Raw genomic sequence first — 13,101 nt, forward strand, 5'->3', positions numbered from 1 at the left:
AAGAATGATCAGGGGTCTGGAGACTGAGCCCTACGAGGAAAGGCTGAGGGCCTTGGGAATGTTTAGTTTGGAGAAGAGGAGGTTGAGGGGGGACATGATTGCTCTCTTTAAATATTTGAAAGGCTGTCATTTGGAGGAGGGCAAAGAGCTGTTCCAGTTGGCAGCAGAGGGTAGGATGCGAAGCAATGGGCTAAAACTACATGCACAAAGGTACCGGCTGGATATTAGGAAAAACTTTTTCACGGTCAGAGTAGTTCAAAAGTGGAATCAGCTGCCTAGGGAGATGGTGAGCTCCACTTCACTGGCAGTTTTCAAGAAGAGGCTGGATGAATACTTGTCAGAGATGCTTTAGGCTGATCCTGCACTGGGCAGGGGGTTGGACTAGATAGTCTGTATGGCCCCTTCCAACTCTATGATTCTATGACTCTATGATTCTATGTATTATAAAATCAATATACATGCGCAGTATGGACAGGGTGAAATACACACACACACATTGACTATGGATAAAGTCTGCAGCACAAATTCGCCAGTCATCCAGTTATTCTCCTTGCACTTTCCCAAATGCAGAAACTTAAAGTCAGCTGATCAAATAATCTTTTTAATATTAGTATACATGTGTAGAATTAAAAAGCAGTTTTTACAGAAGTTACTTTTGAATATAAAAAATATAAGATCAACCAAAAGATGAACATAACAGATTTGCTTGCATTGATTTGACTTGCTCTTCTTCTTTATTTTACTTCATCTACCAGCTTTTTAACTGCCCGTAGTATCTCTTGAGATATTAGATAAAAAATGCAAAAACACGTCAGGGGACAAGACTGTATAAAACGTATTTTTTTATCTTTAATTTTGGAAAGACTCTCCATATGTGAGAGGCCTGCAAGGAGTTGCAAGGGCATCTCACTTTCCCCTGTATCCCCTCCCCATTATTTTTCCCTTCCTCCTGGTGCACCCATATCCTTTCCCCTTTCTGCACTTCATTTTGTTTTTCCCACCCATCAGCTGGGGCCTTTCTCAGGTTTCTAGAAAGATGTAAGGTATATTCATGGCCACAATCTCTGGATTTAAATATTCACAGATGAGGTCATGTTGAGAATTAGATATATTGGTTAAATATAGGGCTTTTTTTCAGGGGGAACGTGGGGGAACGGAGTTCCGGAACCTCTTGAAAACGGTCACATGGCTGGTGGCCCCGCCCCCTGATCTCCAGACAGAGGGGAGTTTAGATTGCCCTCCGTGGAGTTCTGGAACCTCTTGAAAATGGTCACATGGCTGGTGGCCCCGCGCTGAGCAGCGCGGAGGTCAATCTCAACTCCCCTCTTTCTGGAGATCAGGGGGCGGGGTCACCATCCATATGACCATTTTCTTCGAGGGCAACCCACTGAGTACCACCACCTCTTTTCACAGAAAAAAAGCCCTGGTTAAATATAAACAATTTTAGATGCTAAAAACTTCTGTAGGCACATAGATGGTGTACAGACATATCCATGTCCCCTTATGTTCAACAGACTATCTGCAAGAAGTCGTATAAGTATTGATGTGGATGGATTGTACACTCAGCCCCATGACCTGGGAAACTACAAAAAGCAGTGTTTCAATGCATCATCAGTGTTAGGACTGACGGCCATTCACACCAGCAAAAGATGCCAAATTCAATCATTTCAAAGGTTTGCTTGCTTGCAAGACCTCAATGGTGCTACCAAATAACAGAGCAACTTTGCAGCATCTTGGTGACTCAGTATCTCAGATTTAAGGCCTTGAACACTGATCATGTAGGAAGGTAATTAGCTTGGAAATAAGACAAAAAGATTTGCAAATACATCTTCATGCTTTTGTTTTACCACCATTTAGGAGCATGAGTTGCCTGAGACTGCTTATTAATATATGCACCTTTATTTTGGCCTTTGCTTATCACTGTTGGTTTAGCAGAGGGAGAGAAGGGGGGCTAAGCAAGAGTAGAGCCTACCTGTCTCTCATTTGAATGTTTTAAAGGCAGGCTTGTTTGTGTAGCTAATATGTAGAGGGGAAAATGCACAGCAGGGCTTTGATGCATATAGAAAATCCGGTTTTTCCTAACTTGTGGTTTAATAATTATAAAATAAAAGGTGGTTTATCTCATTGGGCGCCATGCATTGGCTGATGGACTGCATTTGATGGGGAAAGGTCAAAGTTGTGGTAGTCTGAAATCGATCTACCATTGAGATGAGGACCTTTTGGAAGGGAAGAAGGTGAGGGAATTGTGTCTCTCTGGGAAGACAGACAGTTAAAGGGTCACCGGTTGGGTGGGAATGGTGAGTTTCACTGTCAGCCTTCCATGCTAATGTGCCAGCCACATCCCCATTGCCAAGCTGAGTCCCGCTAACAGTGGCAAGCTCGGATTGCTGCCAATGCCTCCATTGCACAGGTCATGGTTGCAACAAGTGCGGTTGTAGTTCATGTCGAAGACGTCATCCCTCTGCTCAGTCATATTGCACAGTGCTGTGTGTTTGGTGCAGCCATGCCTTGTGAAGAGCATTAATCGACCTAAAAAGAGAGAGGAAAAAAGATGTGAATTACTGTCTGTAAGCCCTGCACCACGCTGTGAGACGATGGGAGAAAGGGTTCACGTAATTCTTACAGATGAACATGAATTCCTTGGTCCTTCTATATCAGGTAACTGTACGCTTCCCAACTAGGAACTAAACATGTAAACTGGATCCTGATTCACATGAGGAACATATAACTTGTTGCTACAGTGCCAAATGGGGGAAGGGCTCTACCTCAGTGGTACCAGACATGCTTTGCATGCAGATAGGGATCCCATTCCCTATCCCCTTAGCGGGGGATCCCCCTGTAGCGGGGGATCCCCCGCTTTCACCCTCCACCCCACTGCTACCACTCACCTGGCCGGTGGGAGAGAAAGGGGTGGGAATGGGCCTCCCGGGCACGCTCCCTGGGGCGGTGTGATGATATAAGTCCCAGGAGTGACATTGTTGAGCTGCCCCAAGAACACATGCACGCTTTACAGCAGGCCGAATTGGGCCCGTTTGAGGCCCATATTGGCCCATTGTGAAATGTGCACATGGTCCTACACCCGTGCAATGACATCACCTGGAAGTGACATCATCATATGGGCGCAGGACCAGTGAACCATACTGGGGCCACAAGAAAGGTAAATGCCAGGTCCCCAGCATCCCGCCAGGATAAGGGGACCTGGCAACTCTACATGCAGAAGATCTCAGGTTCAGTCCCTGGGCAATGCTGATTATCAGACCAAAAACTGTTAGTAGCTCCTCCACTCAGGTCAGTGAGAACGTCTGTTGCATAGACCTGAGCTTTCACGGTGGCTGTACTTGTGCTGTGGAATGGGCTTCCAAAGGATTTGGGAGGGCTTGTGGCTTAGTGGTAGAATTTCTGTTTGGCATGCAGAAGTAAATAATGTGAAGAACATCCTCCTGAGATTCTATGCCCGTCAGCATAGCCGATGGACCAAAAGTCTGATTCTGGATAAGGCAGCTTCTGGTCCTCAGGTATAATGAAGATCTCAACATTGAACAGAATTCAGACTCTATAAATTAAAGCATTCCCAATGTGCTTTTTGGTGCATCATAAATGTAGACCTTTTGCATGCATTTCTTTGACTGTGCAAATCTGACAAATGCAAATTTCTTTGCATTTGTTTTTAATTTTGCTGTAAGCCACTTTGAAGATAGGGAGGAAAGTGGGGTATAAATATTTTAAATTAACCCATTAAATCAATCTCTAGTTAAAAGATTTTGGACTTATTTTTTTAAAAAACTTTCCTATGCCCCTTTATTTTTTTTATTTACTGAATTTGTATCCCACCTTTTTCCCAAATAGGGACTCAAAGTGGCTTACCTCATTCTCCTCCCCTCCATTTTTTTTTCTCACCGCAACCCTGTGAGGTAGGTTACATTGAAGTGTGTGACTGGCCCAAACTCACCCAGCAAGCTTCCATGGCACACAGTTCCTCTCACATTCTGAGAGGGACTGTGCAGCATAAACAAATTCAGTGCTGCGACGAGCAATCAAATAAAAACAGCCGCTCTGTACTGAGGTTCCTTACCACCTCTAATGGAATCTCGGGCTGACATCATTCTAAAGCAGCCAGCAATATGGAGTGGGAACTAGGAGAGGGCATGTGCATCAAAGCAATGTCAGGTCATAAAGGAAGTTACACTAAAATGTATCATAATTTATTATTTATTTCGATTTTTATTCTGCTCTCCCCGCACAGGCAGGCTCAGGGCAGATTACATCCAATAAAACATACATGTAAATTTATACTTTAAAACAGTTAAAACCAAAACAATCCAACAATATAAATACTTAAAATTCACAAAATGACAGCAATCAACTAATAGAAGGCAAACAATCCACTTAAAAAACTGGGTGGTGGATACCCCTGACGGGGAGGGCTCTGATGTTCCCTTCTCCTTCTCTACTTAGGTTGATGGGAGGCCTAGCCTGGCTTCAACCATATGCCTGACTCTGTCTTACAAGCCTGGCAAAAGGATAATAAATCCTGCTGGGCCCTGGTCTCATTGGACAGAGAGTTCCACCAGGTTGGAGCCAGGACCAAAAAGGCCCTGGTTCTGGTCAAGGCCAGGCAGGCCTCCCTGGGGCCAGGGACCACCAATAGTTGTTTTTCTCCTGAACGGAGCATCCTCTGGGGCACATACATCTTTTTCCACATAAAAGTTGTAGAAATAGAGCAGAACTGTGTCCACAGTGAACACTAGGGTTGCCAGCCTCCAGGTGGTGGCTGGAGATCTCCTGGAATTACAACTGATCTCCAGGCCACAGAGATCAGTTCACCTGGAGAAAATGGTTGCCTTGGAGGGTGGATTCTATGGATTATCCCATGCTGTAGTCCTTTCTTTCCCCCAAACCCTGCCTTGTCCAGGCTTCACACACACACACCCCAAATCTCCAGGAATTTCCCAGCTTTGAGCTGGCAAGCCTAGTGCACGATTTTTGAGGTCACCTGCTGTCGTTCATTAAAACAAAAGGGAGTAATGCACTGAGATCGAGCGCTTGATTTGCATGCCCAGGTTCAGTCCCTGGCATCTGCAGATAAATGGATCAGGTAGCAGGTGATGTGAAAGACCTCTTTCCCTTATTCTGATAAGGCAGCTTCATGTGTTCAATGGTTGTTGTGGATTTTCCGGGCTGTATAGCCATGGTCTTGGCATTGTAGTTCCTGACGTTTCACCACTGAGAGATCTCTGTCTTTTGGTGACACTGAGAGATCTCCGTCTTTTGGTGCTACACTTCTGAAGATGCCAGTCACAGCTGCTGGTGAAACATCAGGAACTGCAATGCCAAGACCATGGTGATACAGCCCGGAAAATCCACACCAACCATTGTTCTCCTGCCGTGAAAGCCTTCAACAATATATTCATGGGTTCAGTTCGTTCAGCTACATTCCATAGACAAATCTTTTTATCTTACCTGTGTAAACTTTTGTGGTTTCACAAAGCTGGTTCTCTTCTGCTTTGCAGGGGTCATCAGAACTGAAACAAAGTGAGCCTACTTTGAATTTGCAGACTTTGCACACAAGACCCTGAGCTGCAGGAGAGAAGCAGAAAGACATACTGGCTTTTAACGGAAGCAATAAAGACCCCTTGGCTGTGAGGGGTGAATGCTGATTGCCTAGCCAGAGGATATAAAACGTATCTGACCATGAAAATGGCATCTTCATTATTTTCTCTTTCTTTTATGGATGCTCTCTTGATTTAGGAGTTATAGAAATCGTCAAGGAATCCAGTGGCATTTTAAAGACTGACATTTATACCAGCGCAAGCTTTGTGAGTCACTTCATTCAATGCATTGAATAAAGGGATAGTTCTGAAGTTTCCCTACTCTAAATTTCTCCCTGGATTTGAGCATTGCAAATTTCATTTCAATGAATTCTGCATTGTTACATTTTGTATTTCTAAATTCCATACAGTATTTTACTGGTACAGAAAATGTACCAACTTGTGGGTCATTTTACTTGCTCTTTTCTGTACTCTCTCCCTTGTTAAGATATCCTTTTAGAGGGCAACCCAGACTGTTATCCATAGCGTGGATTACGAACTCTCTGACAGTTGTCACCTCTACTCCCCCACTCAAATATTGGTGGGAGGAGAGACTCGTGGATAATTGTCCCATACAGGTGGAGAAATCAAGACAGTATCATCTGAATCACACTGGAATCAACAAATGAAGGAATGAATGGGAAGCTGGAACCGTGCCCAGAATTCTCTCATGAGAGGCCTTTTGCCAAGACATGGTATGGAAAAACAAGGTTCTTATTAATTACAGACTACGGATTCAAAGACAGGACTCTGTGGAAGGATCAGAGCCCACTTTCCACTTCAGCTAGTTCATTTAAAACCTCAGGGAGGGGGGCGCAAATACGATTTTCAGATGTGATAAGAAGAGAGAGAGACACTCTGATCCAACAAAAAGTTTCGAGGTTCTCCCCTCCACTTTTTAGGTCTTCCCTCCCTTGTGTCCCAAGTTGCACAGGAGAAAGGCAAGCTTATAAACATTTTAAATAAATAAATAAATAAATAAATAAATAAATACATAAATACTTTTGAAGAAGTGCAATTTCAGCATGCCAGGGGTATTCCCAGGGCTTTTTTTCAGGGGGAACGTGGGGGAACGGAGTTCCAGAACCTCTTGAAAATGGTCACATGGCTGGTGGCCCCGCCCCCTGATCTCCAGACAGAGGGGAGTTTAGATTGCCCTCCGCACAGGGGGGGGGGGGCAATCTCAACTCCCCTCTGTCTGGAGATCAGGGGGTGGGGCCACCAGCCATGTGACCATTTTCTCCAAGGGCAACCCACTGAGTTCCACCACCTCTTTTCCCAGAAAAAAAGCCCTGGGTATTCCTATCATAATCTCTACTGCCTATTGATAGATGTATGTCAATAGACTGACAAAACAGACTCAAATATTAACAATGCAATTCTTAGCACAGTTAATGCCTTTCTAAGTTGTTTGAAGTCAACGGGCTTAGAAAGGTGTAGCTCAGCTCAGGATGTTTCTGGTCTCCTCACATTCACTCCATGAACAAAAAGGGTTGGGGGGGGGACCCCTGAAATTCTGATTGCTGAGAGAAGTCATTTTAGGCCAGATCTCGTGACAGTCTGGCTAAGAGTTTGTCATTTGTATGTTCCTTTGTTTAAAAAAAAAATTAAAAAATAGTTCCAAAACTTTTGGGGAGCTTTAGTCATACCCTGCTTGAGTACCGCTAATGGGAAGCGTCACCTCCTCACAAAGAAGAAAGTGGACACATTTTGTTTTGCAGAACATCTTTAATATTACACAGGAGCTGTAAACTCAGTGACTAAGGAGAACAGAATGTGGCTCACCCTTGGAACTCCCATTATGGTAGTTTTTATTTGTTCTTTTCCCACACACTTTTTGCCATTACCTTTACATAACACCTGGCAATCACTGTGGGCAGTAATGTTAAGCAGTATTATTATTATTATTAATTTATTTTTGGAACTAGGTATGGGAAAGATGTATTTATACAATTTTATTTTACTCTTCAAGGAGATCAAGGCAGCATACATCTTTTATCCACACAACTATCCTGTAAGGTAGGTTAGGCTGAGACAGAATGATATGCCCAAGATGACCCAGAAAGCTTAATGGCTGAGAAGGTACTAGAAAGCACAACGCCCCTGTCCTAATCAAGCACCTTAACCCTTACACCGCGCTGACTCTCAGTGGACAACAAGTTTCCCAAATACAGGAAGACTCTGAAGCTTTAAAAGAATGAATGTAAATGGTTAGCAATAGCTTTGCAGCCAGATAGGCAAGCTGTGAGGTGTGGGGTGCTGGAGCAAAGATTAGACACACATAGATATGGAGGTGTAGACCACAACTTTATTGATTACAGCCATTGGAGCAACGGGGCAGCATAGGGCACAGATCCATACATGGAAAAATCTGACTGCCTTCCAGTGATGCCATCCCATAGCCCTGCTGCTGGGCATGGACTGCAGGAGGGCAAGCGATTACCCTCCCCCCAGGCTCCACCCCAGCAGTTCTCTGCCATCCAGGGACAAAGCCAGGCAGTGGTACAGTGAGCTAGGTACATACTTGCTTGGCTGGCTTCCTCCAGATCCCTTAAAATGGGGATGCCTGAAAATGTGGGTGGGATGACCTACCAGTACAGTCTTCCCTTCAATGAATCAGGCACAAATTGCCCTCATTACATTGTGACAATATATAGCAAAACCCACCAGAAACCAGAAAGAGGGTGGGGCAGGCAAGAGCCACTGGATTAGAGGTGCAAGGAGACTGTAGGCGAGGCCTTTGACACTCACCTTCCCTCACCCTTCCAGGCAACTGAGGCCACTGCTGATAGGTGGGCTATCTGCCCTGTCTTCCCAGATGCTGCCATGGCTGGGCAGCATAGAGCAGGTGCTCTCAGTCCAGCCGCAGTGAGATACCTGAGAGGGGTGGAGGAGGGAGGAAATCCCCCATCACCCTCCTGCCCACCTGTCCCTGGCATCATTATGTGGCCCCACAGCCCAGTTTGCATTTAAAAGATCCTGGGTTAAGTCCCTGGCATCTTGAGGTAAAGAAGTGGGGGAAACTTTTCTCTGCTTGATAGCAGCCACAAGTTGCAGCTCTAGTGGCCTAGTGGTCTGGCTTGGCATAAGCCGGCTTCACATTTGGGTCTCTGCTTACACTGGTGTAATAATCGTTCCCTTCAAACTGTAGCTTAGTGAGATTTATAACTGTCAGATTTTCATCCCCTTACAGTTCTCAGGATGCTGTCAGTGATGCAAAGTTAGACAATTACAGCACAGTCCTAAAAATATTAACACAGAAGTCATTCCCATTGAGCTGAACAGGATTTATCTCTGGTTGAGCCCTTCTCAGTCATCAGTTGCTTCGGATTGCAACCCTAAAGGGCCACAAAGAGAGCTCTGCTTCTAGTGTGGATACACCCGAATATAAGCAGTGATCTCATAACCAGGGAGTCCACTCGTAAAGTATCACCAACCAACAGATTTGTTAAAATCTCCAAGGAAAGGGATTTTACAGACACCCTAAATAGATTATCTACTGGGACTAAGAGCAAAGCTACAAGTGACACCTTACACAGGTTGGACACTTGTCAGTTTACCTCAATTTTTGATGGGAAATGTAGGCATCCTGGTTTTACAGCTTGGCTCTCCATTACAGCTGCAAGACCAGGATGCCTACATTTCCCATCAAAACTTGAGGGAAGCTGACAAGTGTCCAAGCTGTGTCAGGCGTCACTTGTAGCTTGGCTCTTAGAATTCCTTCCTAGTGTTTAGTCTAGATCTCCTTCCCTGTAGCTTCATGAACCAACAGAGCCAGGTGTTCCTATTTCCAGACCCAAGGAGTTTGGCCTGTTCTTCTCTCCTTCCTCACTTTTGCTGTCCTGCAGGTAGAGTTGCCAACAGGCCTGAAGGGGAAAAAATGCCCTGCACCTTTAATAGAAGCTTAATGGGAGGTTATTTATTTACCATGTGATATGATATTCCTCCATGCCATGAAAGCCTCAACTGCCCATTTACAACATGTTAAGCATCCATTAAAGGGAAAAGACATTTTTCTCCAAGCCTGTTGACAATCTTAACTGCAGGCTAGGCATTTTTTTTCTGCAGTCACAACAGAACTTTTCATGCAGCAGGACCAAGGTGGGTCACTTGGATTCATTTTCTCTCTCTCTCTCCCTCACACATACACACACAGCCCTCCCTCAGACACATAGATCTCCCTGCATTGTAGCTACACCCCCACCAAAGAGGTAATTCTCTCTCCCCATTCATCAGTCATGCTACAAGGACTCTGACTAAAGCCAGCACACCCAAGAATCCACACCTCAAAGAATTATCTTCTCAAGTAACGTGGGAGGTTTTGACTCTTGTTTCATTCCATTGTAAAATATGGCAAGTGTGGGTGTGGATGTGAATTAAGGTTTGAAGGCCTTGGTACCTGAAGATCATTTGCTACAGCTGCAACCACCCCCAATATTTATGGGTAGAATCTCCATTAATGGAAGGGAAGGGGGAATTGCCACCACTGTAGACCCCTGATTTGACCCTCATGCTGTTGCTGTCCCTCAGGAATGGCATTTGGGGGGGATAATGGGCTTCAGTGGGAGGGGGAAGTAGGAATGTTCTACTCCACCAAAAGAAGTGCCTTGTGTGAGAGAACAATATAGTCTAGATCCAACCCTATATTTGTGTGGATATAGAGTCAGCAAGTACCCAAGAACAGCAGAGGAATCACTCTTGTGAAAGTTTCATTGAATGCTTACAAAAGGAGTTTGAGGTAGCCTGTGCTTGCCTCTTGCCAAGTGCTTGCCTACAGATTGTGACAGTCTTTATTTACTTATTAGGATATTTATGCCCTGCTTTTCTCCCCAATGGGAACCTGAAGTGACTTACCATGTCGTTATCTCCTCATCCATTTTATCTTCTTAACTACATCCCTGTGAGAAAGGTTAATGTGGCTGACCCAAGGTCACCTGGCAAATCTCCATAGCAAAGTGAGCATCTGAACCTGGTCCCCCAGATCCTAGTCAGACAGTCTAACTACACCAAACAGGCCTATGAACTCCTCCTTAAATAGTTGTACTGAGGGCCAAGCTACACATGATGAATGACACTTGAACGGCAAGTGGATTGAGTGGAGGGCAAGTGAACAGGGAGAAATACACTTGCCGTTCAAGTGTCATTCGTCACTTGTAGCTTGGCCCTGAGAGCCACAGTTGTTGAGTGATTAGACTTGGGTTCCAATCCAAATCCACTCCGGCTGCAAAGGTGACCTTCATGGAAGTAGGATAAGAGAAGAAATGGGAGCCAGACTGGGAAATGGAGCACACTAAGGGCCAAGCGACGAATGACACTTGAATGGCAAGTAGATCAAGTGAAGGGCAAGTGCACAGGGAGAAATACACTTGCTGTTCAAGTGTCATTTGCCACTTATAGCTTGGGCCTCAGATAAACACATATCCTTCCTAATTAAAGATCTTTACTGGCTCCCACTTTGTTTCAGGGCACAAAGCATAGCACTGATTTTAATCTAGGTAAAAGGTACCTAGATTGATCTATAAAGGTTTAAAGGACTATTTAAAAGGGAGCAAACCCTTAAGCTGAAGTCTTCTTTGGAGGAAGCTATCAGTCTTTCCCTGGCTAACGAGGAAGGTGACCCCTTTTTACCACCAAAAGGACTAGGCCTAGGATTGTGGAACTAGTTCTAAGAACAAAAACTACATGGGATGGAGGCTGCAGTGAGGAAGGGAGTTTGATTGTTTCTGTGGCTGCCAAAGCAACACAGCGGCAATGAGCCTTCCACTGTTACCTTGCCCCAGCCCCCAGTGGTGCCATCCTCCGTGCCAATATTGTTGTTGCTTTTAGATTAGACATGGCACTTGAAAATTGCTATAGCACTATAACATTGTAAAAATATAAGGTTCTCTAACTTTCCTGTTTCCCCTTTTTAAAAAAAGTTTCTAATTCTATTCATTGTGGAGAGTTACTTTTCCCATTATATCCATGCAACTTACTTACTCTCTTTTTTAAAAAAATGAAAGCTGGGAACTCAGAGAACCTGATATACATATTGTTATAATGTCATATTCCTCTAATGCAATTGCTGATTTAAAACAAAAAGACCTCTGGTTGTAGGGGGAGGAAAAGGCCACCACAAGTACAAGATTAGGGAAAATGGCTGACATGTGAGTGGGGAAATCCAAACTTTCCCTTCCACACAATTGCCATCTGGGCAATCTTTCCCCAAACTTAGCAGCAAAGTAGGTTTGAGAGAGATTGTAAAAAAGCCACGGAACCCCCAGGAGGTGTATAAATGCACCGTAATCCTATGGGATAGGGCAAACCCAAGGCACGTAACCCATGTGGAAATGACCACACTGAAAATGGATTAGCTGCTCTCACGATGTATAATGCATCCACCCAAAGCTAACCTATGAATCATTTTGGAGCCCATCGGTCTTTTAGATTTCATGACTGGCTCAAGTCCTCCTAATACAAGATACTTTGTCTAATGGACATGAACTGTTACTGCTACATTCACACACAGTACAATCCTGAACTGAGTTACACCCCTTTTAGACATCACGTGACTTAAAAGAGTGTTACTCTTTCTAGGAATGCACTGATAGTGGTCACAACTCCTCACATATGTTAACCAAAGTTTTGTTAGTGAAAAACAGTTGCCTCTGCTACCATCCCCCATCCCAGGCTTCTATTATGTGGTACAATTGTTCACAGTCCAGTGTTCCCAAAAGTCAAATGACTAATCTGACGAAAGAAAATTATCCTGTCCGAGTTGTTATACAACCCATTCAAGTGAATGTCCATACACACTTTCCTCAAAAAATATCTCTATCCCTTCTAGTACTTACCAACTGCACAGAAGAGCAAAGCAAAAAAGCCCACGAGAAGAAACTTGTTCATTTTGACCGACCGAAAGAGAATATCTTTAGAAAAATAATACAGTGCCTGAGAAGGCAGATGCAGCCAACTGGGCTCTACAACAAGGACTCTTCCAACCAGTCTTGAGATGGCCAGTCAAGAATTTATTCTCATCAAAGCACTGAGAACAACCAATGGAAGGATCAGGGAGGAGAGACACACCTTGCCTTTGGAAGATGAAGAGGAGGTATGCGGATGATGGCACGAGAGTCAAGGTGTAATAGAGTTAATAACAAAATTCCATGATGGGAAGGCTACAGATTCTGCACCTGCACAAGAGCCCTCAGTCCTCATTTGCAGCCCTTGGCCACAGCCAGCCTTCCTGGTACTGTAAGGCAGCCACATTTCCAGTGAAACTTTAAAGAAGTTAATGAAAAAGCATAACCAACAGAAATTCTATATGCTGGTTGCCATTCACGGATATCTAAGGGCATTGTATTGCCTGGTCTGTGCGTTGTTTGCTGAATAAGAACAAGTTTGTTTTTTATGTTCCAGATCTTTTTTGTTTCAAACACCTCTCTTAAATTTGACTTCTTAAATTATCTCTGACTTCGTTGATGCACCTGGCTGTATTCAGTCTACATAGCTAAAGAGAGGGGGTTTTTTTTGC

At 44.3% G+C, this 13,101-nt stretch overlaps 1 protein-coding gene across 1 annotated transcript; it reads right to left on the minus strand.

The window, feature by feature from the left end:
• Positions 1-585: 585 nt before the first annotated feature.
• On the minus strand, positions 586-12,548 carry LOC129328644 (lymphocyte antigen 6 complex locus protein G6c-like). The gene is made up of 3 exons (XM_054977843.1): positions 12,422-12,548; positions 5,461-5,577; positions 586-2,529 (listed from the first exon to the last, which is right to left on the minus strand). The coding sequence occupies exons 1-3, from the start codon at positions 12,471-12,473 to the stop codon at positions 2,324-2,326; spliced, it is 375 nt and encodes a 124-aa protein (XP_054833818.1). The 5' UTR covers positions 12,474-12,548; the 3' UTR covers positions 586-2,323.
• Positions 12,549-13,101: the final 553 nt, after the last annotated feature.

This window comes from Eublepharis macularius, chromosome 4 (assembly GCF_028583425.1).
Source record: "Eublepharis macularius isolate TG4126 chromosome 4, MPM_Emac_v1.0, whole genome shotgun sequence".
Taxonomy (NCBI): domain Eukaryota; kingdom Metazoa; phylum Chordata; class Lepidosauria; order Squamata; family Eublepharidae; genus Eublepharis; species Eublepharis macularius.

Coding starts and splice junctions, on each gene's coding strand:
- LOC129328644 (XM_054977843.1), bottom strand. CDS start 12,473: ATGAACAAGTTTCTTCTCGTGGGCTTTTTTGCTTTGCTCTTCTGTGCA. Junction 5,578..12,421: donor TTTGCTCTTCTGTGCAGTTG/GTAAGTACTAGA, acceptor TCTCTCCTGCAG/CTCAGGGTCTTGTGTGCAAA. Junction 2,530..5,460: donor AACCACAAAAGTTTACACAG/GTAAGATAAAAA, acceptor CTCTCTTTTTAG/GTCGATTAATGCTCTTCACA.